At 54.0% G+C, this 27,275-nt stretch overlaps 1 protein-coding gene across 1 annotated transcript in view; it reads right to left on the minus strand.

Annotated features, from left to right (window-relative positions):
• HCN4 (hyperpolarization activated cyclic nucleotide gated potassium channel 4) overlaps positions 1-26,327 on the minus strand; it is a 48,550-nt gene extending 22,223 nt beyond the window's left edge. Inside the window, exons 1-2 of the mRNA XM_035259167.3 lie at positions 24,891-26,327; positions 559-982 (exon numbers count right to left, since the gene is read on the minus strand). Of these exons, the coding sequence (XP_035115058.1) occupies positions 559-982; positions 24,891-25,678 (1,212 nt within the window). The 5' untranslated portion in view covers positions 25,679-26,327. The remainder of the gene's footprint in view (positions 1-558; positions 983-24,890) is intronic.
• Between the last annotated feature and the right edge of the window lie 948 nt (positions 26,328-27,275).

Below are 27,275 nucleotides of genomic sequence, written 5' to 3' on the forward strand. Positions count from 1 at the left end.
AAAAATCAGCTGGAGCTGCATAGAGGCCACCAATATAGACGGAGGATATGTTCTCTAGTTCTTCTCATCCACCACACTGTCTACTGTCCCCCAACTGGCCCTTTCAAACCATCCCCATTCCCTGCCTGTCCCCAACAAGCTTATAGGTTTACAAACCCTACAACATAATGCAGTGGTTAACAAGGTGGGCTCTGGAGGTGATCAGCTTAAGTTCACATTCCAGGTTCACAAATTACTAATTGTGCAACCTTGTATAAGTCACTTAATCTTTCTGTCTCTCTGCTTCTTCATGTAAGTAAAAAATGAGTATATACATGTACCTATATGGTTCCCTCTATGGTTCCCTCTATAGATGTTATGGACTTCATTGAGATACTGCATGTAAAGTATCCAGCACATGATAAGAGGTCAAGAAATTACTAGTATTTGTCCTCTTGGAGCAGGTGTGCCTGCCACAATCTGACAGCCCATGCCCAGTGACCTGAGGTTCCCTGCCAGTTCCTCACCCGCTCTGGAGGGGATGGCCTATCCCCCAAGAGATGTGCACTGACCACTCACCTCTTCCCACTGGTGAATATATCGAATGAGGCGGGAGAGGCGTAAGAGACGTAAGAGGCTGAGGATCTTCGTGAAGCGGACGATGCGCAGGGCCCGGGCAGTCTTGTAGACCTCGGAGTCGATGCGTGTCTCCACGATGAGGAAGATGTAGTCCACAGGGATAGAGGAAATGAAATCTACCATGAACCAGCTTTTCAGGTACTTCATCTTAATCCGCTGTGGGTCCAGGATGATCTCTGTGTTGTCCTCCACCACGATCCCTGTGCGGAAGTTGAGGACCAAGTCGATGAGGAAGAATGTATCTGACACCACATTGAAGACAATCCAGGGTGTGGTGTTCTCATCCTTGAAGAATGTGATGCCCACAGGAATGATGATCAGGTTTCCCACCATCAGGAGCAGCATGGTCAGGTCCCAGTAAAATCTGCCCAGAGACACAGGGGTCAGTCACCAGGAGGAGAGAGAGGACAGGTAACAGACTAAGGGAGGAAGGTCTGAGGGACAGCAACAGGGAGAGAGAAGTCTTGGGAGGTTCTGAGATAGGAAGATAGGCACAAGGGTACCAGGGCAAGATATGGAGACTGGCACAGGGAATGATGTGGTAAGAGGCTCTTCATTCACTAAGGATACCCTCCGTGCTGCCCTTCTGTGAGTTCCCCAGACCCCCAATGACAAGCTTCGTCTTCCTGTCCCCACCCCACAGGGAGAGTCAGGCTGAAAAGCAAATCAGTCACACTCAGAGAGAAGCAAAAGGCTGCTTTAGCAAAAGCAGCAGCTCACCCCACACCACCCCAGGCTCAGGCTAGGCTGCCCCATTCTCCCTGAGGGTCAGCTGTGGCTTGAGATGGGCTGTCAGGGAAACATGCCACAGACCACAACAAAAGAGCAGGGGAGGTGCAGACAGGAAGCAAGTGCCTGGGAGGCATGAGGCTCAGGCTCCAGCCCCAGCTTTGTCATCAACATGCTGTGTGACATCCGGTAGGGCCCCCCTACTCTGGGTCTCAGTTTCCCTACTGTGCAATGAGTCCTATCATTCTGATCTGGCCCTCTCCCACACTGGTTCTCTAGCACCCTTATTTAGTCCATCCCTGATAATCAGAAAATGTCTAACCATCTCCTTCCCTCAGAGGCTTGCATCCCAACATGGGGGTGTGGAGGGGGAGAGAGAACTTCAAAAGCAGAAGATTTAATGGGGGGATTTCAGGCACCAGTGAGGTACCACTCAATGCAATGGAAAGAGACCAGCCCAGGGCTTCCAGAATCATTTCTCCTAAGGCCTCAGGCACCTTCAAGTCCTTCGCAGAGGGAGTCTCAGGGCAAAGCCTCAGAGAGGTTGAGCAGCATGAGAAGGAGGCACAACGCCAACTCACAGGTCTACGCTGGGTTTCTCCCAACTCACCAAGCAGGGGGCCTTCTGGAGTGTGAAAACACCATAGGTAGCCAAGACCCCAATCCAGAAGGCTTAGCCAATTATTCCCAGGGACCAGGTACCACCCATCCTAGGGCTGGCCCCAAGACCAAAAACTTGCACTGAAGAGCTGTTTCTTTTTGCTGTTAATTTAGACAGTTACACAATACTAGATAAAGGTATTAAGTCAGGCAGAAATAAGCATGTCTTCTCCCAGGAGAAATGACCTTTCCGCCGTCTTTGATTCTTTACTGCAAGGAAGCCAGGAGGAAGCAAGTGGGAAAGAAAGAGATAAGCTTTCCTCGAGTCTTCATAGGGTCCTACCGTAAACCAAAGTGCCCTACCTGCGCAGTTCCGGGTTTGCAAAGAAATTACTTCACAGCGAATTGTCTGTTTGTTTGCCAGACTCAAAAGTGAGTCAAGGAGGGGCTGTAAATCAAGGAGGGGGTAGGGCCTGTTTCACTGAAGGCAGGTGAGACGTCCGTCCTACATCACCCTGCATGGCGAAGAGCAGTTTCCAGAGTCAGCTTCCTGCAGCTCTGCTTAAAGCCAAGCCCTTCAGGGCCTCAAGACAGGGCCTCATGGGGGATAAGGCCAGGTGCCAAGAGGCCAACTTCAGCTCCTCTCTACCCCCTGACCTACCACTCCTTTCTGTGGTACCAATACCCATATGCCAGCTGAGAGAACCCAGCTAAGGCCTGAGGACCCACCCTCAGCTTCACACTTCACTACAAAGAACACAGCACATCTGCTAATGAGTCATGGGCCCCAGGAGAATGGTTTCAGCATCTATGGGGCACCCTAGAGCCAGGAACACTCTACCCAGCCACACGAAACTCACTCAAAGACAGCTGTGTACACTCATTAGACACCACACACAGGTATCCCCATTCACATGCACAGGGCACAAACACCCCTCTGTACACTCTGCTGTCATCTCTCTTCATTTAACCTCTTGGGAAAAACAAAAGAAAACAAATTTTTTAAACTGTGCATAGAAAGGCCACTGAAGGCCATGTAGCCCTCTGTACATAAAGCTAATAATACACCCAGGCTGGAGGAGTTTCTAAAATTAACAGAGCGGGTGCAAGGCGTCTGGGAATGCTGACTTGGGCAGGCCTGTCACTGCAACGGGTTTCTACGCTCTCCCCAGCTCTAGTTCCCTCAATTACAGTTCAAATTTGAGACAGTAATTAACAGGAGAATGTTTGCATTTAGTGGTCTTCATAAAACTAAATTGCATAAGGCAAAAACACCCATTTCCTCGCACTCTGACTAATGGTTTCAATCTTCAGCTTCCAGATGCTCAGGGATATTTCCAGCACTTGATCTGGGCTGGGGTCGGGGTCCTGGAGCATTCTTCCCCAAAAACTGCTACCCTGGAATATCAGAGAGCTGCTGGAGAGACAGCATAACATGGTTGGAGGAGGGATGGGCCCTGGAGCCAGCCAACCTGGGTTCGATTCCTGCTCCATTGTTTACTAGCAAGTCACTTTACCATGCCATGCCTCAGTTTTCTTATCTGCTCACTGACCAGCAGCACTGTCATAAGGAGGAAATCAATTGATTTCTGTCAAATGCTCTGACCTATGCCCAGCTATATTATGAAATGAGTAAATAAATCATTCAAATCAATAAATTTGCAGGAGAGGTAAGAGAGAGGAAGATCAAATCTCCTAGAGAAGAGCCAAAGCAAAACATCTGTTGGGAGTGGGATCACAGAGGAGCCTGTAACAGAGCCAGGAGAGCTGGTAGCAGGAGGCAAGGGTTAGCTTACAGAGTCTCCACAGCAATCAGATGACAGACCTATTTGCCTCAGCACACAGATGCCCTCACCTCCAGAGACTCATGGTCTGGTCAGAGGACAAGGCTTGGATGGAAGACAATTGGGTAATGATGTAAGAACCATCCCAAGGAGCCCAGGTGTCTATAAAAACGGGATCCCAGTGGCCTAGAAAGGTGAGGCCTGGAAAGTGCTTCTGGATGAGGTGAGAGGAGTTGGGTTTTGGAGGCCGCCCTTTACCTCCTGGACAACTTTCCTTACTCCTTGCCAGATACTTGCACAGATCTCTGAAAGCCAGGGTCTGCCAGAGCCAAATGTGGCGTTCAGCACCACGGACAGCGCTCAGCACGCCCGCCAGCTCCGTTCAGTGGCTTTAGCCAGAGGAAGCTGGCAACCGCTTTTGCACTGGCATGCTCAGCTTGGTGGCCTCTCTTTATTTCTAATCCTGCTGTCAGGAGCATCTCAAGTGATTCCTTGATATCTCTGGGCATTTTTATTGGGAGCTCATTGGTGCCTGAAAAGACCTTATTCATGAAGACCCCAAAACACTTCACATGTATACAGTAATTACTTTGTGTTTTCCATGCATTACTTCATTTATCCTTTACACCAGCACTGTGGCTGCTATTATTTTACAGATGATGATCTTGAGGCTCAGAGAGAAGTGTCTGCCCTAGGCTAAACAGCTAGTGAGGGACATAAGCAAGATTAGGAGAAGTCTCTGGGACTCCAGAGTTTGAGTTATTGGGGTTATAGGTACCCTAGGGGGATGTGGGAGGCAGACACGCCTTTCTGACACCTTTGCATCACCGTGGAAAGGCAGCCTACCATGGCAGGTGCAGCCCCTGCCCCAGAGACAAAAGAGAAGACGATAAGACTTCTCTTATCTCCTCAAAGAGATCTGGGGGACCTATGTTCCTGATGTTAGGGCTGTCTGATGTAGAGAAAGTAGCACACCTCTCAAGTGCTAACAGCACCCTGGCCATCTGCAGTCAGTCATGGTCGGACATGTCCTATAGAAGGGAAAACGAAGAAAGGAAGAGTAACATTTCCAAAGCCTCAAGCTGAATGCCCAATGCTCCCTTAACACCTGGCTACCCCTAGAATCACTCATGAATAAATCTCACAATCCAGGGTGTAAATCCATGGTGGTGAGTGTCATGCCCTGGAAGGGAAGCAAGGCATAGCCATGCTCAGATATCCTGGAGTTGGCACAAGCCTGAATTAGGGGGCCTGGTCTCTCCAAATCGTCCAGCCCAGCACTCTTTAAATTAACAGGAGTCCTAGCCAGGAAGACACAAACTAGGCTCCGCAAGCCCCGGCCCAGGCTCAGCTCCAGGCTCCCAGACCTGTCTTCTCTCAATCCCAGTGGGTACACCCAGGCATGTGGCCTCTCAGCAGGAAGAGGCAGCCTATAGGCTGACACTGGAGGGGCAGGTCTCATATGCAGAAAGAATGAGGGATGGCAAAAAGCCAAGCAGCCCATTACACTGATATCTGGAAATTTCATGTTTTGGTGTGAGAGGAAGTTCATAGCCTCAAGGGAGCTGAGGAAGACATGATAGGAGGTGGCTGACCCTGAACTCAGGGACTCAAAGACTAGACAAAGGGCCCTCTCCTTCCCTGGAGGCCAAAGAGGATGGTAACAGTGACAGAATGAAAGTAGGAAAAGTGGAGGTCCCACATAGGGATGACCTCCTTCAGCCTCTTGTCCACACACACCCACACTTACCTTTGAGGACATATGCACATATATACATGCTTGCACATGTGCACATGCACAGACATGAGCATGCATGCACACAGGCACACACATGCACACAGACATGCAATACCATGAATATATTTTTTGTAAACACATTCTTGTCTTTTGCCCTCCTACATGCATCCATTTTCACACACGCATACTTTCTTGCATTCATTTTGGCACAAATGATATCCATTGGGAATCCTATCACCTGGAAGAAGAAGAATGTCATTGTTTGGTCATTAAAATATTTTCCACCTTTCAAACTACCTTTTCAACTCTGACCACTGAAGCCTCTGCACAGCCTGAGCCTTGGTTTTGGCTCTCCCAAAACACCATGGGCTCCTGGAGGACAGGGGCCTTGTCTCAGACGCCCATGTCCCTGCAGTGCTGACTATAGCCTGTGGGTCTCCATGCTTTCTCCCAGGTGAGCAGCACACTCAGTGCCATTTTGCAAACGGCTCCCACTCAGCGCCACTCCCAGCACCAGATCTGCATTCCCACCTGCCTGCAAAATGCATCCACCTGGAGGGCCAGCTGTCTCCTACAGCCAACAAGTCCAGACTTGAACTCAGCATCCTCCTTCTCAAAGCTGAATGGCAGTCTGCATTTGAATCATCTAGGCTCAAAACCTCACAGCCATCCCTTACTGCTGCCTCTTACCTCCTACTCACCCCTAGAGCAACACCCCCAGCAGTCACCATGTCTAGTCTAGCTGCATCTGTGATGGCTTCTGCACCTGTCCCTCACCTGGACCCTTGCCCCCACCTCCTTCCTGTTCTCCAGCCTCCATTCTCTTCCCCTCCAACTCATATGATCTCTGGGTTATCTTTCCATTTCCCAGGCTTTCCAGACCCAGCAAAGATCCTGTCCAAGGTGACAGTGAAGACAGTGAGCCTGGAGGAGGATGGCAGTCAATACTTGCTGGGCACTTACCATTTGCCAGGCACTAATCTGAGCACCTTATCTGGATTACTTTATTTAATCCTCATAAACAACCCTATGAGGTAGATACTATGATTATGCCCATCTTACAGATGAGGAGACTGAGGTACAAGAAGTTGAGAGATTTGCTATATATGGTGGGCCAAGTATTCAAACCCAAGGAGCCTGACTCCAGAGGCCTACTTTCTAACCACTCTACAGAAATATCAATCTGGCTGGTGGTATTTTCTTACTCCTGAACTCTGTGCCTCCCCCAACTCCTTGTCTCCCTCCCAGAGCTCTCCCCCATGCTCTCTCCCATTGCACCTGCATCCTTAACTTCTTCACTCCCAGACCCCTCTGCGCCCCACTTAAGTGAACCCTACTTGTGTCCTAAGGACTTCACTCTCCCAAATCCCTCATACCTCAGGGTCAGGGGTGAGTCAGCACCCTCCCTTCTCCCTACTGCTGCTACCTCCTGCCTGTGGTAGAAATGTCTACAAGACCTTTGGGGTATCCTTGTCACCTGTTGGCCATCCTTCCAGCATCCATCTTCCACCCTCAAGGACCTTGACAATGCTGGCACCTGGTTCACAACCTCCCATTCCACTCCAAATCCTGTCGTCCTGGGTGACTTCTACTCCATATAATCGACCCAGACAACACCCTGGCCTCTTGGTAGCTTGCCTCCCTGACTCTAACAATCCCACCTCAATGGTCCATTCCAAAGTGCACCCTTGACCATGCCACCACCTCCAACTGCTGCATCTCTGCCATCCTCTAGTACTCCTTGCCCTGCTTTCCTCCTGGCTCTTCTATTCAGTTGTGCTGCACCTGTTCTTCAGTGTCCTGGGAATATCTAGTCTGCCACCTCCTCTGATCCTCCCATCAGAACCCCCCCACATCCTCCCAACCACCCCCCAACCCCAGAAACGATGGTCCAGCTCATCTGCCTCTCTAAAACCAGTGCCTTTAACTCCCATGCTCCTCCTAACACCTTCATGAAATCCCAGCCCACCATCAACCCTTTGCACGTTCACTTGGGGGCTGTTTAGAGAGTCCCACAGCCTCAGACCAGTCCTACTAAATATCCAAGTTTCTTAGCTCCTCATGCCTCAATGTCCTCATCACGGCCTCATTAACGGCCCTCACCTCTGTCCCCCATCTTTCCAGGAGACCCTAGTAAATGCTCCTGCCCCTCCCCCACAGCTGCTATTTCAAATTATTTCCTCTCTCCCCAAAACTCTGAAGCCACCACTTTTTCTCTCAGTGTCAGCAGGTAACACCACTTCCTATGCCACAGAGAAAAGAAAAGCTGCCACAGTGTCCCCTTCCTCTTTCTGCCACCTTGCAGCATCTCCCCCATCCCATCTCTTCCTCCCAGTCACAAGAGAATCAGTAGCTCTTCTACCTGCCTGCCCTCTTGATACCATCCCCATTTTCCTCCCCAAGGACCTTAATCTACAGAAGTTTCCCTCTCTCACCTATCTCTTCCATCTCTCCCTCTCCACTGATCCTTTCCCATCAGCTTTCCTTTGAAGCTCTCAAAACTTGAAAAAAAAAATCCCTCCCTGAAACCCTGCTGTCTTATCTCTTCCCAGTCTCCTTGAAGTAGGTGTCACCATCCCCACATTCGCTTTCATGCCCCTCACCCAATGCTCCTCTCTACCCCCACTTGATCTTAGCCAAAAGGCCGAGAAGCGATTCTGCCGTCCACTACTCAGCACGTCACCAATATGCACCCTGCTGCTAAATCCAATGGTCACTTTCCAGTCCATTTCCTCCCTGGCCTTTAGCATCATCTGGCCCATAGATCATTCTGCCCTGCAGACAGTCTCCTCCATGGCTTCCCAGGTGGCCCACTCCACTGGCTTTTCTCTGTTCTTGTTGCCTCTCCTTTCCCTTCCCTTGAACGGCCTCCTATCCTCGGCATGACCTTTCCATGTTTTTGCTCCCTGGGGCCCTCATCTCTTCCCCATCTATGCACTCTTCCCAGGTGACTTCACAGACCCACATGGCCTTGTTATTCTGCTGCCTTGTAAACCAGACGCCTCTCTTGAATTCTACAGTCATGCATTGACTTGCTGACTACATGTCTACACCTGGATGTCCCACAGGAACCTCACCTTTGCCATATTCAGACAGAGCTTCACAGCTTCCTTCACACTCGTGTGCTTCCAGAAAATGGTACCACCAGGCACCCAAAAGCATAGCATTGAAAATTCAGAGTTATCCTCAACTCTTCCATCTCCCTTGCCTTCCGACACTTCATCACCTTGGATCCAATGTGTCCCATCAACCCACCATGGGGACTATTTCAACAGCTTCCCAGCTGAGCTCCTGGCCATCCCAAGACCTCACATGCTTCAGGGTCAGGGCTGGGGCCAGCATCCTCCTCCAATCCACTCTCCACACTTTGCCAAGCTCCAAATCCTTCTGTTTTCCCCGCCACTCCCCAAATGAAATCCAAATTCCTCACTGTCGTCCCCAAGGCCTTTCCCCGTCTGGACTCTGCCTCTTTCTCCTTCCTTGAAGCTCCCCATTCCTCTCCTTGCACACTCTGCTGCAGGCAGACTCAGCAGCCTCTGGTGTCCCCAGTGCAGGCGCTTTCTTTGCCTCTGGGCTTTCCTACATGCTGACATCTCTGCCTGGAACTCTTCTTCCCACTTGTGCCCACCTACACCCCTTGGTTCACAGGAGGCATCACTTCTCCTGGGAAGCTTTTGTATCCTAGAAATCTGGTTAGCTGCCCCTCACGGGCACTGCCCTCATATAGTATTTATCATGTTATAATGAAACTGTGTGTGTGACTGTCTAACTTGCCATTACTGACTCTCTGAAGTCAGCACAGTACCTTTTATATGGTAGGTCCTGATAAATGATGTGAATGGGTGAAAACATACGAATGAGTGGATGGGGGGGTGGGTGAACAGATGAGTGCATGCCATGCGTGCCTCAGGAGTGTGTGCCAAAGGCTGAGTGGCAGGGAGCCCAGCAGATGCCACGTGATATGGGCAGCCCTCTGAAACAGACTCCTTCCCACCAGGCTTTCACAAGCCTCCGATGATCAGGGAAGAACTTAGCACATCCAAACCCCAATACTCACAGCAATAGCCCTCGGCAGGCAGCCCCACCCGGTGCTGAGGATCATGGTGGAAAAGTGGCAGAGAAAGAGTGGAGGCATTGAAAGTGGGGGAGAAGGCAGGTGAACAGACATGGGCCAGAAGAAACAGGGAGCCTGGAGTCTCTGACAGGATGGGACGAGAGACAGCTGGTGGGGGGACCTTGTGGCTGAAGACTGCAGCCAAGGCTGTGACTGCATTTCCAGCCTGAGCTGTGCAGGTGGTGGGGGCAGAACCAACCACCCATAATAAGCCTCCTCATTATGGGCATGCCCCCCTTGACACCCCCCACACCACCTCCAACACAAGGGATTTTAAAGGTTCTCCCTTCTTCCCAAACAGGCCTAGCACCGAGACCCAGGAGCCCTGAGGAGGGGATGAAGGAGGCAGCTCCACTGCTCTCCCGGAGTTCCCCTCCATTCCCCCAACCAGACAGACCCAGGATGAGTCTTAGGGCTCCCAGTGCTATGAGCTCCCCAAGGGCAGAAATGATTTCTCTTCCCTTTTCTAAGATGGGAACACACATCTTAGGGATAGGGAGTAGGGAGGAGTCTCAGTAACATCTATTTATCTATTTGTTAAATAGATGGATGGATGGATGGATGGATGGATGGGTGGACCGATAGATGGATGGACAGATGGATGGATGGAAGACTGCTGCCAGAGGAAGAAAAGACTGCCAAAAATAAAACAAAAAAAGAATTCACTAAATCATTAACATTGATGATTTCTAAGTGTGGGATTATGTGACTTTGAGTTTCTCCATTCCACCTTTCTACCTTTCCCACCTTCCCCATAACAGGCAGATATTACCTTTATAATCAGAAACATTCATCTATCTTTAAGCAATGGCCAGTGCCCTGTGCTATGAGGGGTCCTCTAACTTGTCAGAGGACAGACACAACCCTGGTCCCCAGACAGCTCCTAAGTGGTCAGCAGAAATATGTGACAAAGTCACTGCTGTGACTGAGAGGTCAGGATGAGAAGACATTCTGGAGTAGGTCAGTGATGAAGACGGAGAGAGGGCAGTCATCTGAAGAGCAAGTGTAATAGGCAAAGGAGCTAGCTTAACATCACATGCGTGCCAGCCCATGACACAGACATGTGACATGCACGAGGATGCCTTCCCTGCCTCCTCTCCCCACACCTTGATATCTGTTTGAAAGCACCTATTACTCCCCCTCCACACCCCATACCTGTCTAGCTCCTCTTTACATTTTCTGAGGCAGAGCCACTGCTAGCCCCTTCACCATCCCATACCCCAGAAGGAGCTGCCTCTCTGGTGGTGGTGGGGAGTGTTTTGCCCCAGAGTGAGCAGGAGTTCTCCCTGTCTGTGTCCTGGGGCTGGCATCTTAGCCTCCCCACAGTACCCTCAGGGTTGAAATCACCTCCCACAGCCTTCTTGAGCCAGGCTGGGTGCTCAGCTGCTCAGGTCTCTGGAGGGAAAAATACCCCCACCCACTGCCTCAGTCCTGCCCAACCTCCCCTCGCTGCTCTTCCCTGACCCCAGGGTCTTCCCATCACAATAGATAAATTGCTATCTTCCTCCCACCCCTGCCTGGCCACCAGGGCTCTATTTTTAACCCACCTCAAAAATCTCTGACTCAGAATCACAGGCTTCCAGGTAGCTGCTCCCTTGGCTGCCGAGGGCTGCCTCAGACACAGTCCGATTCAGAGCCAAGGGCATCTGGGGCTTGGTTTACAGGCGAGTGGTTTGGATTTGGGTGTACCTTTATCTTCCGACTTTTCTATGTTTATCAAATTTGAGGAACAAAGTTGGTTTTGTTTGTTTTGTTTTCTTAAAACCCAGTGATGACCCTTTACCCCTGCCTTTTCTAAGCTATCTCCTCATCCTGGGCTGAAGTCCTGCCTTCATGATGCAGTGAGAGCTGGCTTCAGCCTCTCCCCAAGGAGAAGGTGAGCTGTGCGAGGGCTACAGCTGACCTGGGCTTCTCTTCTTTGTCGGCGATCCTTCAGCCATACAGCACAGTACCCCTCACGCTGGAATGTACACACACATCACCTGGGGATCTTTCTGAGCCACAGATTTGATGGACTTCAGTTGGTGTGGGGTGGGGCCGACATCCTCACTGTTAACAAGCCCCCGGGTGATGCTGAGGCTGCTGGTGCAGGGACCCCATTTTTGTGCGGCCAGGCTATAGCAGACCTATGGTGGTTAGGTGCTCTGCTATGAGGCCATGGGCAAATCACTTAACCTCTCTGAGCCTGTTTTCTAATATGCAGGACGAGGATGCTAACCCCCACCTCACAGGATTCTAGGAGGATCAAATGAGATAGTATTTGCGATGTGCGGGACTCCATGTTTGGATCCCCTTCCATGAACACTCTCTTCATGGAAGCCATCTTTCTCTCTCCTGGATTTCCCCTCTGGAGTCCCCTTCCATGAACACTCCCTTCGAGGAAGCCTGTCTTCCCCTCTTACACTCCATCTCTCTCTATTCCCTTCCACTCATTATGGAAGCTGCTTTCCTTTCCTGGATTCTATCTTTCTGGATTCTCTCACTCAGTGTGAGTTAGCTGTTTCTTTCTCTCTCCTTCTCCTGTTTCTCTCTCTCTAAATGAAAAATAAATAAATACATATTTATGATATGCTGTATGGCAGAAATACTCAATTTAAGTCAGCCATCATCATCATCATCATCATCTTCATCATCGCTATTCTACAACCATTAAGATGGAGGTTCTGGCCTGAGAGCTAGGGGGATCCTGAGAGACACGAACTGATCCCACCTCAGGAAGCCCTCGGTCTAGAGGATGGACAGACCCACCCCACAGGGGAGCTGAAAATCCAGGCCAGCTCCATGGGCAGATGGAGCCATGAGCCAAAGGAAGGGAAGAAGAGGGTTGATGCAGAATCTCTGACTCTGTCCCATAGGCTGGGTATGGCCAGAGGGGAGGAGAAATTCAGCCCAGCTTGCTCCAGAAAGAAGTGGGCAGCACGGTCTGTTGGGTACTAAAGCCTCAAAGAGGAGGCAGGCGCCAAGTAGGTCCACTGGTCAGGAGACAGCACTGTGGCTGCAGCCCAGGGGTCACAGGAAGGAGGTCCATGCTATGCAGTAGAAGATGTCCGGGATAGGGGCCTGAGAGTCTCAAGTTCTAGTCCCATCTCTGTCTCTAACTTGCTGTGCGACCTTGAATATGTCCCTTCCTCTCAATGCCCCTTCCTCAGTTTCCCCATTGGCACAACGCAACGATGGAGCTAGACATCTCTAAAGATATGCTGAGTTCCATGAATCTCTGCAGTGCAGAGGCTAAAGAGGTCAGCCAAGGGCAGCCGGCCAGATTGACAGCTCACTCACGGAAGAATGCACACCTCAGGGAACCCTGACACCTGAGCTCCCAGCTCTGAAGAGAATTTGGGAGACATCCTGCATGCCAGCTTGAGAACTCAGAGATCCTCCAGCATACATGAGGGGCTGGGAAGGTTCGAGAGAGAGGGAATTCCTTGAGAAAGGGACTGCAACCACACCTTCTCAACAGCACAGTGAAGACAGGCTTGGGCAAAAGAAACACTCTGAGATAGAAACCCATTGTTTATCTGATGGGCTAATTCCTCCTCTGGAGACCCTATGCTTGTACATGCAGAGACACATCAGTGAACACGTACATGCACGTGCACACATACACCCCCAAACTGCAAAGCAGAGGACATCTGCTCCATAGTGTTTCAAGCCGCCCGGATCCATGTTCCCTCAGGCCAGGGCCTAACCTCTCTGTGCTTCACCCAGCTGACAAGACCACTGGGGAAAATTGGGGAGGGAACCGGCAGTTGGAGAACTCAGTCCAGCTTACAAGAATCAAAGAAGGCTCTAACACCACTCCCCCAGGAACCTTCTGTCCTCCCACTCAGGAGATTGGAATGAAAATAGATTATTGTTGTGGAGTGGCACGGGAGCACACCCTCTAGGGAAATTAGGTGGGAGAGCTCACCTGCTCACGCAGGAAGGCACTGCCAGCAGCGGGAGGAAACGGGCTTGAGTGGCAGTATGCAGCACGGGAAATGGATGTGGGGCAGAACTTCTTTCTTTTTTGCTTTTTTTTTTTTGAGATAGGATCTCACTCTGTAGCCCAGGCTGGAGTGTGGTGGCACAATCTTAGCTCACTGCAGCCTCAACCTCCCTGGGCTCAAGCCATCCTCCTGTTTCAGCCTCTGGTGTAGCTGGTAGTGGTAGGCACACACTACCATGCCCAGCTAATTTTTTTCTTTTTTTGGTAGAGCCAGGGTCTCACCAACATGGTGAGACTAGCCCAGGCTAGTCTTGAACTCCTAGGCCCAAGTGATCCTCCCACCTCAGCCTCCCAAAGTGCTGGAATTACAGGAGTGAGATACAGTGCATGGCCTGGGGCAGAACTTTTTAAGGCAGGTAGCATTGGTCATGGAAGGGGCTACAAGGGAGGCCATAGGAAGGGTTCCCCATAAAAGGTAGCTAAATACTGACTCCGGGAGGGTCTACACTGCCCCCTTTTGATGGGATGGAGCTTGAGCGCCAGTCAAATGACAAGGATACACTGGGGCATCTGGGGACAGAGCTGGAGGGAACGCGCTGCCTTCTCTCCAGGAAAACACAGTCTAACAAGAAGGTGAGCGGGGGCCGTGTTCTCTGAGGTCCCTCCTGGCCTCAGAATTTTATGATTCTGACTCCTCACAACCCACAAGGAAAAAGAGGGGGTAAAAGCTCCCTGGAGAGGGAGGCCTATCACCAATGGGCTTGGACGTTGGGCTAGGAAGGCAGGATTTTACCCCAAGCTCTGAGGAGCCACCGAAGGACTAAGCAAACACAGTGCAATCAGAGAACTGCAGCTGTTAGCGCAGATGGGGCCTTAGGGATTCCCAGCTCATTGGCTCCCAAAGTGATGGGAGCAGAATCACCTGAGTGCTTCCTAAAACTGTCCATGCCCGGCCCCACCCAGGGAGCCCAAGCATCTGTGATCACATAAGCACCCAGATGACTCTTCGGCGGCTGCCAATTTAGGCTTTGGAATCTTGCTAACACCCAGCCCCCTCCAGTCCCATTATCAGAGGAGGAAAGCAAGACCCAGAGAGGTGAGGCCTCAGTTGAGTCCACACAGAGCACAGTCTTCTACCAGATTCATAGGCTTGTCCCCTAGATTCTGTCCCCAGCTGCACAACAACCCAATGGGATAAGGATGCCCCAGAGCCTGTGGGACACATTGAACAGCTTTTCCTGTTTCCTTCCTCTGTCGATCCCAAAGTAGGTGATCCCGCTGGTCTGTACCACAGGGCCCCTTCCCCACAGACATCTAGTGTGCCCTGCAGTCTGCATCAGGGTCCTCACACCCTGAGCTCTTCTGAGACCAGGTCTGGGCTTCCAGGAGCGGACTGCTCCCTAGGAGGGGAGGCTGGGAGGAGAGCATGGTTGAGGCCCTTTCCAGGAAGGCATTTCAGTTCATTTGCATTAAGCTCCTGCTGCATCCCTCCCTGGGAAGGATGCCCCGGAAACAAAGAAAAGAAAGCCTGACCTCCACTTCACAGGGGCCATGACCTAAGGGAGGGAGGACCTTCAAGAAGCCTCACCAAGATGACACAACATGCCAGGAAGACCCCTAGCCCTGCTCCCCAGGACAAGGGCCAGCGGAGCCTCTGCAAAATGAAGCCCCTAGGAAAGAGATCTTCCACATGTCCCTGGCCCCCAGGAGCGGCAGAACTCCAGGATCATGCCTGGCTGGACCTCAGTGATGTAGCCAGAAAGAGGAAGAGAGATTCTCAAAAGCTCTACTGGTTGGCAGCGCTGTCCCTGCCCTGCTGGCTCAATTTGTGCTAATGGGGTCAGGATTCAGGGCTCAATACCTATTTGGCCAATTAGCTCTGCTCTCTTCTCAGCCTCAGACTGAGCCCTGACCCTGGACACCAAGAGAGGAGAGGAGCTTGCTGAGGTCACCCAGCAGAACAGGATGAGGGTCAGGAGGGCCACCTGAGGGTGGGAGGGGTGGGCAGTTCCAGCCCAGGCCAGCTCAGGATGGAGGGCCCAGGGCTCTGGGGTGGGCCAGCCCCTACGCTGCAGGAAGTCTCCCCTGCTGGACCAAGCTTCCAAAATGTGCTAATGGCATGGAAGGGACTTGAGGACCTGAGGGTCTTTCCTGTCTTTGGAGAAGGGAACAAGTGCCCTCACATCCTCTGAGGACACTGGAGGTGGGAGAAGCCCGTGGCTGGCTTTGGCATACAGTGGCTGGGGACTCGAATTAATCATTAACAGGGGCTGCTCCAGCCTCCAACCGGGAACTGCAGGGTAATTACTTCTGGGCTCCAGGCCACACGCTCGGTGACATTATTGCAAGCAACACCTGCTTTTGGGCCTAGTGTGGCAGGAGAAGGGAGTCTTCTCAAAGGTTGTGCAGCTAGGACCAGGGTGTGCACACACACACAGGCAAACACACCACACAGACTCAGATGGCAGCACAGGCAGCCCGCTGCAGCCTGCTCAGAGTCCTCGAGGGTGAAGGGCAGAGCCTAACGCGTGCACGTTAAAAGAGGCAGCTTCTGAGTAAGCAGCCCCCAGCGCCTCCCAACACCCACCCCAGCGGGGCAGCCCTTAGCTCAAGCTTCCAGAGGTGTGCTTCTAAGAAAGTGCACAGAATGGTTCTCTGTTTCCTTCAGATCCAGCTCAGAGTCACTTCCTCCAGGATGCCTTCCTTGACCATCAATCCATATTGATCTGTTGCTCATGTGCCCTCCCATAAACTAGAACCAGGACCCTACTTTCCACTTTGCCACCCCCAGCAGTCTTGGGGGTGAAAGCAGTCTTGGAATAGATGATATGGCATTCCGGAGGGCATGTCTCCCTTAGCTTGTCCCTCCCCAAGCCCAGAGGAAAATGTATTAGCCAGCCCCCATTATGTATTAATTTCTGAAAGCCTTGTTCACGCAGACATAACACATCCACCCACACAGATAAATGCTTAGACACAAAATCATCAGCAGCCAATTATCAGGCCCCCACAGCTGCTGTGATCAGACCTGGAGGCCCCGCTGCTCACTCTGCAATTTGTGGTAGCCCAGACCTGGGGGTGCAGTGGGCGGGAGTCCCTCTACCCAGCCGGTTCCACTCTAGGTCCAGCCCTGGCCCTGCAGGCACCCGAGCTTGCTGCCTGGCTGAGAACACCAGACACTAGCCCCAAACAATGAGAGAGCAGAGTGGGGTGGGGAGAAGTCACGTGTGAGATTTGGTGGCTCTGGCGTCGGCAGCAAACAACAGGGCACTGTTGTTTATTTATAATTTGTACTTTACCTCCCAGAGAGGACCAGAGGCAGCTGGCTCAGATGCTAAGAGGTGTAGGAGCTCAGGGAACTTAGGGAGAGCTTCCTAAAGGAGGGAGAGGCACAAAAATAGAGCCCAGAGCCTTGGTACCTCAGGAAGGGCACTGAAATTGGCTCAAAGGCTTTGCACAAGGACGCCAGTTCCTGACCCTAGACTAAGCCCTTCCCTTGGCCACAGACTTAGCCTTGACCCCAGCTATAGACTGAATCCCAATCCTGGTTACACACTGAGCCCCAACCTTTGTCAGAGACTGAGTTCTAGCCATGGTCACAGAATGAGCCCTGATTCTCATCACATGCTGGGTCCTAAACCACAGATCGACTCCACTTCCTGACTTTTCTGAAGTATATAATGAATACATCACGTGACCATTTCTCTGGTGGATCAGAGAAAGATACCACTGGACACTTGCCCCTTCTCCTCTGGACCCCAATCACCCCCATCCAGGAACAGGAACATCAGTGGCACCTGGATATGGTCCCCAAGCCCCAAAGATCTCTAGCAGTCAGGACCTGCCCCAGGAAGTGGAGGTGGGCAGGCATCCTAGCCCAGCATCCCCAAGAACAGCAACCCCAGAGCTGGCGTCAGGACAGCATGTCTCAGCCACCAGAATCTGCACCTTCAGAAATGGGGAGACTCCCTTCTCATGGGAGCAGCCTAAATGACGATGGGATCCTGAAAATACCTATCATCCCAGAGAGACACATATGGAGCTAGAGTGACAAGAAAAAGCTCCAACTGACAGGACCATTCCGGAAAAGGCTTCCCCTTAAACACTCTGGCTGCGAAGCTGGGGTGAACTTAAGCTTGAAAGACCTTTGTAGACAGACACCGCACAGCCCACTTGGTCTCTGGTTTTGCCTTGGGCATGGACTTCCTCTGTGACCTTGAGCCAGTTGCTCCCCCTCTTTGCTCCTCTGCTCCCCATCTATGAAACAAAGGCTCCAAGCCAGGGGCTTGCTGAGGCTTCTCCAGATCTGGTGTTCCCACACCTGATCGATTTCCCATGCCTGCTGACTATCCCTTTCTGAGCCCCTCCTCAATGTTTTAATGCTCAGGAGAATGTTTTCTTGAATGACTTGTGTAATTAAATTTTTAAAACGCTAACATAAAAGGGGGAGGAATGTCAATTCCAGTTTTGATATTCATGACTGCATGATTTGGGGGATCTCTCTCTCCTTTCATTGTCAGAGCCTTATCTGTAAATTGGGGATATAAAGCTATTTGGGGGTCATTGTGAAGAATAAATGAAACGGGAGTTAGAGAGCTCCTAGCACAGCCTGGTACATGGTAGATGCTTTGTAAATGGTGGTTACTGATCTGTGAACCCACCTGGCTTTAGTCTCTGCTGATTTGAGTCTATGGCTGTAAACTCTGAAGCCTACAGGGGCCAGGCAGCTAAATGGCAAGAATGACGTGGCTGGGTGGAAGACAGTGGCCTTATCGACAGCTGGGGACCGTGCAAAACTGCGGAGCAAAAGCCAATGTAAAGGAAGCAGCCTCTGGTGTCTCCTTCAGCTCCCCGCTGTGGAATGGGAAAATGGGGCCAGGGCTGCCAGAGTTTCCAGTTTTTCAAGAGAAGCCCGAAAGCCATATTTTTATGTTATATCTTTCCATTTAAAAAACATTGGCTCAGATTTGTTATGACACACTATGCTGGCCAAACAGAGCACATCTGGGTGCTATATTTGGTGTAAGGGATGCTGCCTGGCAACCTCTGATCAAAGTATTGCTCAGTCTTATCTTGAACGCCCACAGTGACGGGGAGCTCACCACCTCTCTGTGCTGCCTCCTGCCTCAGATCCGAGTGGGTGCTGATGGTACAGTGTCTCCAAGTGGCTTCCTAGCCCTTGGGACTTCTAGGGCCCTGGCAATGCTTTCTCAGTAAAGAAGCGTAGCTGGCAAAGAACATCCTCTCCAAAGCCAACACAGTGCCCCTGCCGCCCATGGCCCTCTCTGTCTGGGAAATGTGAATTCTTCAGCATCCCTTGGGCAAAAGCAAGACTGTCTGGCTGGCCTCAGTAGCCCTTCTATTAATTAAGCAACTGGCAGTCGCAGCTTTGTAAGAGCCCTTGAGCCAAGTGAGTGTGTGCAGGAGCCGGCTGCCTCCTCAGCTCTATGACAAGCCCCCAGGGGACTGGGGCGGGACCTTCTGCTCTGAGTGAACTCCCCCATGGCGGCCAGTGTTGGGGCAGGCACAAAGGCCACTCAGGCTGCTATGATACTCGTCAGCCCCAACATTTGTATGAAAGCTAATGCCTTCCAGGGTAGGAGGGGGCAGGGAGAAGTGACAGGCAAGCCCAGCCCCCAGGGGAGGCTGCCGGGCATAGCCTAGGGCAGGGGAGGACATAAGGTTGGGAAGAAGGCCCTGCTTAAGGTGCTAAGGCAGCTTCAGTTACTGGATGCCTCTGTCCTCTCAGCTGGCCCCCGTCAGAGCCACTGGCTCCCTGGCTCAGTCACCTCTGTGCTCACACCGACATCTGCTCCTTTTCAGAAATCTCATTGCAATGCAGCAGTCACAGTACTCCCTGCCCCTTCTCCCCAGCCAGGCCCACCCCTCTGGCCCTTTGGATGGGAAAAGAGCTGCAAAAAGTGGTGGGACAGGATGGATTAATGAGGGTCCTCTGGCCACCCAGCTTCCTGTTCACACCCACCCCAAAAGCCAGCAGGCAGGGCCAGCAGGGTCCGAGCAGCAGGGCAGGAAAGGAGGAAGAGCAAGCTGTGAACCCCACATTCCCACACTGCCAGGCAGACCTCTGTGGCTTGGCTCGGCCCAGCTCACAGACTTTACCCTGCCATGCTGAGCTTGGGGATAGAGGCCACAGGCTCTGAGGCCAAAGAGATAAAACAGAGCTCTTCCCTCGGGGAGCTCAATTTGGGAGCTCAGGCTAAGCATGGAACAAGCACATGAACGGTAACCTCAATACTCCAAGCATGGGCCTGGTCTGGGCACCAACCACATTAGCATTCTCTGGGCACTTATGCGAAATGCAGTATCTCAGACCCCATCCAAATCTACTGAATCAGAATCTGTATTTAACAAGATCCCCAGGTGAGTCGGATGACATTACAGCAGGAGAAACTGCACTGTAACAGAGAGCTCTGTCCAAATACCACAGGGTGGTCAGCTAGGGGAGAGATGGATGGCAGTCAGTGCGGCCTGAGAGGGTGTCCCACAAGGCCCTAGGGACACTGGGCCCTAAAGCATGGGAGAGGAGGGTGGATGGACAGGGAGAGGGTGGATGGACAGGGAGACAGATCAACACAGTTGGAAGCTCCCTATGTGAGGCAGGCTACCTGGCAGCCCAGAAGCCTCGAGGCCCACAGCAGCTAAGGGGACCAGTGTGGCAGGGCCAAGATGGGGAGAAGGCAATCCCCAGCCTCATCATATAGCCACCAGACCAGGGACTTGAGCCTTGCAGCAGGGAGAACCTGGTGCTGAGGCGCCTCTAGCCAGGCAATATAGGGGTCCTGGCCCTCTGCCCCTATCAGGTTTCTGTGCACCCAGCATCCTAGGACCACCTTGGTCCTGGGCTCCAGGGGCCCCTGCCTTGTCAGGTGGGACACATCTCATCCCCAGAGAGCCCTGCTGCCCATGGTGCCAGCTGATAGCACAGCCCAGGCAGCTCACCTTGGAATTCCCCTCTGCAACTAGGCACCCTTCCCCCTCCAGCACAGCCTGCGGCTCCTTTCCGCCTGGCTTTGCACACTGAGAGTTTTAACAGCATTCCTGGGCAATGGCCCCAGGAAAGCCCAGCAAAGAAGGGGCCTTGGAATCCCCAGACCCAGAGACAGGCTGCCACCTCTTCCTCCTCACTACCTCCTGCCAGAACAGTCCTTCCCAGGAATTAAAGGGACAGAGGTGGGAGGGTGAAGGACTGAAGAAATAGAAAAAAAAAACAGTCCCCAAGCAGAACTCCTTTCCTTCCTCGGGCATCTAACTCAGAGCCCTGTTTTCATTTCCATCCTGCTGGCAATGGGAGGCCCAAGCTCTAGACTGCAGGGGACCCCACTGCCAGGCTCCAGAGAAGGTGGGTGCCTGCCTCTCACCAGGCCCAGGCTCTCTTCTGGGACGGCTTAGAGAGGGGTTCACAACCTTGATCCCCCCGATGGTTCTCAACTTAGATGGTCCACAGACACCAGAAATTAAGTGCCACACTGTATGTGTCTGGACACCTGGGTATCTTTCTGGATGAAGTGAAATCTCGGACCCCAAGCAGGTTCAGAACCCCTGCTCGGGCCAAGGACAGAGGCCCATGTGATCTTCCCAAAACCTAGGAGAGGAAGTAGTGAGAGCAGGGGAGGTGTGGTTCACAACAGCATCACTACCCCTGTGACAGCTCACTGCAGCTTCTCACCTCTGCAGGGCGACCACCGTTGTACCATTTGTGTTTGACATGGCAACAGGCGACAAGATTCCCATTGTCTAAATGGGAAAACTGGGGCTCAAAAAAGGCTCGTAATGCACGCAGGGCTCCATAGCAGTCAAGGTTGGGGAGGTGATGGGAGGTGAATAATGGCAGTGACGGGGTGCCAGTGACCAGCAGCAGGAAGTCAGCTCAGGCTACCCCTGGGACCTGCTAGGCCACTGGCCCAGTTTCCAAGATTTCAGAGCCCAGCTGTTTCTGCCCCAAGGAAAGGATACTTTAAGCACCCCCGCCATCCCTTCCTCAAGGCTTCAGGAGGCTCAGTCTAGGAGAGGGTAGGGATAGGGGATGAGAAAGGCCAAGCTTCTGCCTGCCTCCCTTCTCAAGGCTGAGCCAGCTTTGGGGGCACAGCAGCAATCCCAGAACTCACATTCCACAAAGGGAGTTCCCCACCAGCTTCCACATCCACCCACACAGCCCCCAGATGCCCGCTCAGACAGACACCTAGATACACACACCCAGGCTGACTCCCCGAGCCTGACCAGCTTCCAGGAACACAACCAGCTACATCTGCGCTTGGGGTTCCATTTCCTTTCTCTCCTCTTAGAAAAACAAGATTATCCAGGTACGATGTTTTGTTTGTTCCAGGTTCTCCAGGACACAGCTTCTCTGGAACGAAGGCTCCATCTAGAACCCAAGAGCCCAGCCAGCCCTGGGCAGGAACCCGGGGAGCTGTGTCCTCAGGGTCTGCAGCGTCCTGGCCTCTTCCCTTAACACACCACAAATACAAGTTTCAAAAGGCAAATGGGGAGTTGGAGGGGTGGGGAAGCTAGAAAGGCCAGAGAGCCTGGGGGAGCCATAGAGATACCGGGGGCATGGTTTCTTTTCTGTTGGAGGGTGGGATCGGGGTCAGGTAGAGTGATGAGAAGCAGAGGCAGCCCAGAAAAGCTTGTTATTAGCCATGGCCCAGGTTATGCTGGTCCCTCAAAGCACAGCCCACCCTTGCCCTGGAAAGGTAGACAGCCTTCCTCCCCCAGGAATGGGAGATGCTGGAAGCAGCCCGTCACAGTCAGCCCTGAACTCCAAACCACAAACTCAATCTATCATGGTTTGCTGGCGATTCTTTATTAAACCAGTTCTGCTGGATCAATGCTTCCTGCCCGTCAAAATGATGAATAAATCCTCGACTAGCCTGAGCAATGCTTGTAGAAGCTCTTGTGAAGCCTGAGATGGGCAATGGCAATTGGCTACACATGGAGGCCCAGGCCAGTGGCTGAAATTCTAGAGACCAGGGCTAAAGGTGCTGGTAGGGGTGGGATGGGTTAGGTGGGGTTGAGTGGTGGGTTTTCTAAGCTTAGAAGACTTAGCTAGGCTCTTGTCTCTTTGACCTTCTGAGGATGAGACTAGCTGTTCTGGCCTAAAAGCAGGAAAGGCATGGCCACAGCTCCTCTAGACACACTGAGATGGTCTTTGTTGGATTTCTTTCTTTACACCCGACCTAGCTCCAGACAGCTACAAGGCCGTGCAAAGAAGAAACGCACTTTCAGCCACCAGTCCCTGTTGCTTGTTGCACAAACCCCAATTCAAAGCCCACTCCGACCCTTTTCATGCGGCCCACTTAAAAATCCTGCTACATCCCCACTTCCCTATCCCCACCACCCTCTCCTGCAGCCATGTCCCAGGCAGCCTGCAGTTAGTGGGAGATTCTGCAGCAGGGTGACTGCAGACAGATATACCAGAATGGGTAGGAGTAAGACCAGGAAGGGGGAAAGGATCCTATTTGACGAAATTGACCCAATCCTAACTCTTCACCATCTAAGGTAAGGGAGACAGAAAGGGCCAGGCCCAGCATCCAGAAGGTCCTCAGTCAATGCCTGCTGTTGAGGGAGGCTGGGCATGCCAGGGGTTGGCCTCTTGTAGGCTCCCCAGGCAATGGGCTTGGTGATGAGAACCCTGAACAGATGCTTTCTGACAACAAAGACAGCAGGGACCTGGGCAAGGGAGGCGAGGGCCCTTCAACACCCAAGTGGTTGGTACTGGAACTGCCTGTCACCACCACTGAAAAGTTCAGAGACAGAAGGAAAAGCCCAGGACACCCAGGGAGGTGAAAGAAACATAGCTCCTGCTCACTCCTCCCTAGCTCAGCCTGGCATCCTCAGGGCCCAGTACCACCCAGAGGCAAGTCCACTCTTTGGGAACCTGGCACTGGGAACCCAGTCACCATTCCCCATGGGAGGGTCCCACATTTGCTCACACAATTTGATGACTATGGCTGTCTGTTTAGCCTGCCCTATGGTCTCCCTAATCCTCTGGGAATGGGAACCCTGGAGGTATTGGGGTTTGGAGAAGCAGTTTCTCAAAGGAAAAAGCGGGGAGGGGCTCTGTTCGCTACCTATTTTAAGCCACCGAGTGTTGTCTGACTGGTCATTCCCAGCACGAGAAATCTCTCTCATTGGATGGAAAATGGCTTTGCTCTCATTACAAACCCAGCTTCCCTGGAGTTTGCAAAGAGGGCTCTGGGTTGGCAAAATGCTCATTTTTATAGGCAGGCAAGCAAGGTAGGCAAGGAACGGAGATGAGTAGGAGGCAGGGCCCAGAGAAAGAGAGAATGAGAGAATTAAATCCAGCTTGAAATCTGTTTCCTAGACCTTCATCTCAGTCTTATGTATCAGGTAAGCCCAGAGGGGCACTAGGGGACCTCAGGACCTTGACTTAGGTAAAAGCATCCCAGATTCCAACCCTAGAGACAACCAACAATCCCTCTTTTTACACAAATATGCCCACGAGCTCCCAGTGGTGTCTGCCGTTCAGTGGCATCTGACTCAGGTGATGTGGAAGTGGGCAGGGTCCCTCTCCCTGACTGGCAGTCATACCTTGTTTGGGGACCGACCAGTGGCCCATGAAAGACCAAGCAGATGCTGGAGCTTGGATCTCTGGGTACGTAGAGGCCACTGAACAAGCACGGGGCACAGGACAGCTGCTCATCAGTCAGAACACCAGGCATCTTCACCCATCACTATGAGCAAGGTCATTCTGCCCTGCTGTTCCTGATACCAGCTGCCCAGGGTGCCTGCTCCTGGCCCACCACTCAGCATGAGGGGCTGAGCTCAGGGTTACAGTGGGTGCAGGGGGTTTCCATCCTGGCCTGAGGCCCTAGTGACCTCTGTCTTCCAGGGACTCGGCCACAGCTTCCCAGGGCACCAGAAGGCAGATATTAATGCCTGCTGTCAGTACCCAAGATGCTGGCCAGTTGCTAAGAGGTCTGTCTCTCCTCATGGCCCTGCTCTGCAGGCTGAATGACTGGGAGCTGCCTCTAGGATGGCCATCCTGACTCGGCAGCCTTGAAGGGGGAGGAGGAATGTGTGGCTTAGGGTGGCAGAGCCCTATTCTGGCTGCTGGCAGGGCTAGGCCAGGCTCAGAACACCTTTTCAGTCGGTCTCTAATGCAGCCCAGACCCGGGAAGACCAGTGCCTGAACACAGAGCAAAGTTCCCAGCGAGGTGGGGGGGTGGAGCGGGTGGGGGTGGGTGGCCTGGGGGTGTCTCGGAACCTAGAGGCGCCCTACTTCTCTTGGAGCTCCCAGCGTAAGGAAGGAAAGTTAACTCCGGCTGGGAGGCAGGGTCAGCAGGAGGCATGCCTGCGACCGCGCAGGGCACCCACAGGATTATCGCCGCGGCCCCTTACCTGAAGTCACTGTAGGGGTGGATAATCCAAAATCCCGCCGACTTGACCCTCTCCTGCTCTCGCTCCACAGCTTTCTGGCTGCCGAACATCCTTAGGGAGAATTTGTTGACCCCGGGTTGGAGCATGGCCCCGAACTGGCGCTGCATGAAGCCGGCCTGACCCAGGCGCACCTCGGCCTCCGGGAGGATTTGGTCGCCGGCGGCCGCGCCTCCCTCCACTTTGATAGTGGTGTCCGCGGAGGTCTGCTCGCAGGAGGCGGAGGCCGGCTGCGGTGGCTGCTGGGGCGGCGGCGGCGAGGCTGCGGACTGCACCGAGGCGCCAGGGCGCTCCGGCTCGGCCGCCAGGCCTGGGGGCGTCCTGTCCTCGCCGGGGGACGCGTCGCCCTCGGCGATGAGCCGCCGCTCCTCCGCGGAGTCATGCAGGTGTCCGTGACTGCTGCCGCTCCCCGTGCCGCCGCCGCCGCCGCCGCCCCGGCTGCCCAGCGAGGCCAGGCTCCCGCGGAAGCGCCTGCAGTCGCCGTTCGTGCTGGACTTGCCCGTGCCGCGGGCCGGCCCTTCGCTGTCCGCTGACCCGAGGGCCGAGCTCCGGGACTCCGTGCCCCCCGCGGCCGCCGAGGGTGAGGGCGAGGGCAGCGGCCGCAGCCGGATGCTCCTGCGGCTGGGGTCTTGGCGGCCCCCGGCCCCCTCCTCCTCGGCGTCCTCTTCTTCGTCCATGATCCACGCCTTGGCCCCCACCTGCTGCGGGAGGCTGTAGAGTCGCTTGCGCATGGACGGCGGCAGCTTGTCCATGGCGCCAGGGGCCGGGACCTGGGCCGGGCCGGGGGCAGGGGCGCGGCGCCGCGGACGGGATCCAGGTCCGCCCGCCGGTCAGTCCGCCCGTGGGGACGCGTCCTTCGCCGCCGGCGCGGGGCCGCCTCAGGCGCCCATTCTCCGGCAGGCTGCGCGCCGCGGGGAGGCTCCCAGTCCCGCTCCGAGTCCCCGGACTCGCCGCGCTGCGCCTCCTCCCCGGCCGGGCTGGGCGCGGGGACCCCGCGTTCCCTCCTTCCCTTTCTCCCTCCCTCCCTCTCGCGTTCAGGGGCGCGGCGCGCGGCCCGGCTCCAGGCGCCCCGCCCCCGCGGGGAACAATGGGCGCCGGCTGGAGAGGCGCTGCGGCCGCGGCGCTCGGGGAACCTCTCCGGAGCGCAGAGCGCACAGCCCGCGCGGCTCCCGCGTGTGCGTCCCGCGGGAGAGCTGGCCGTCCGTCTGTCTCGCCGCCCGAGCTTTGTGGCCGGCCACCCGGGAGCTCGCCTCGCGTCCTCCGCCCCGGCCCGTCCGGTCAGTGCTGGGGCTACCGCCGCAGCGGAGCGGAGCCCAGCGACCCGCCGGGCTTACATCAGCGGTCGCCTCCCTCGGAGCGCCCTCCGGCAGCGCTCGGGCTCCCGCGCCCCGGAATATTCATGAAGCCGCCGCAGCTCGCGGGTTGCCATAGGAGCGGCTCCCGCAGCCGGGCCTGCCTACCTGGGCTTCTTAAAGGGGCAGCCACGCAAGGGCCGGGGGCTGGGAGGGGGCGGGGGGCGGGCCTGGCTAGGGGCCGGGGTTAGACCCTCGCTAGACCTTTGGGGCTGGGGTGAGAGGTGTCCTCACTCCTGCGCCCTTAAATCTCCTGGGCCAAGCTGGGAGCCCGCCCCAAGTCTAGAGCTCGGGCTTCAGTTGTGAATTCCCCATCCCAAGATTGAAGGGGACGGGATGGCTTCCCAATTTGTCCATCACCAAGCTCTGGGTTCTCCTTTCCCTGGTAGGTTTGCTCCTCCGCTGGGTACCCCGACCCTCCTCTTGGGAGGCTCCGGGTCGTCTGCACTCAGAGTCCGGGCCTTCTCGCAACCTGCTTGGAGAGGGGGTTTCCGGGAAATGCACTGCGTCGGGGAGGTTCCCAGGGTTTTCCAGTGACAAGGGCTGGGGGCGAACGCCGCACCTGTCCTTCGCCTGCAAAGCCTCGCAGCAGCCAGGCAAAGAGGGCATGGGGAAACAGGGAGACACGCACAGGGCGCGCGGGTGGGACCCAGCCCTTCGAGGTAAGACTTCGAGGAAATGCGCCGGCAACAGTCACGGATGCGAGATCCGGACGTCTATCTCCGCACGCGCCTCTCCCGGGGCTGTTCCCGGAGAGGGACAAGCAGGCTACAGCGGGGAGCTGGTTGGCCGGCTCCTCGAACACCCCGGGCACTCTGTAGTTGGCTTTGGAGCCCCTTCTCCCTGTATTCCCATCCAAATTATGGCACCCCCTACGTGGACCCACGCTGGGAGAGTTTCTGCTCCACCCAGACCCACACCTCCACCCCCAAGCAGTTGCACAGGCCCCACTCCGTTCGAGTCTGCAGCCCAGCCCCCTACCCTAGCCAAGGATCCA

This window comes from Callithrix jacchus, chromosome 8, assembly GCF_049354715.1.
Source record: "Callithrix jacchus isolate 240 chromosome 8, calJac240_pri, whole genome shotgun sequence".
NCBI lineage: Eukaryota > Metazoa > Chordata > Mammalia > Primates > Cebidae > Callithrix > Callithrix jacchus.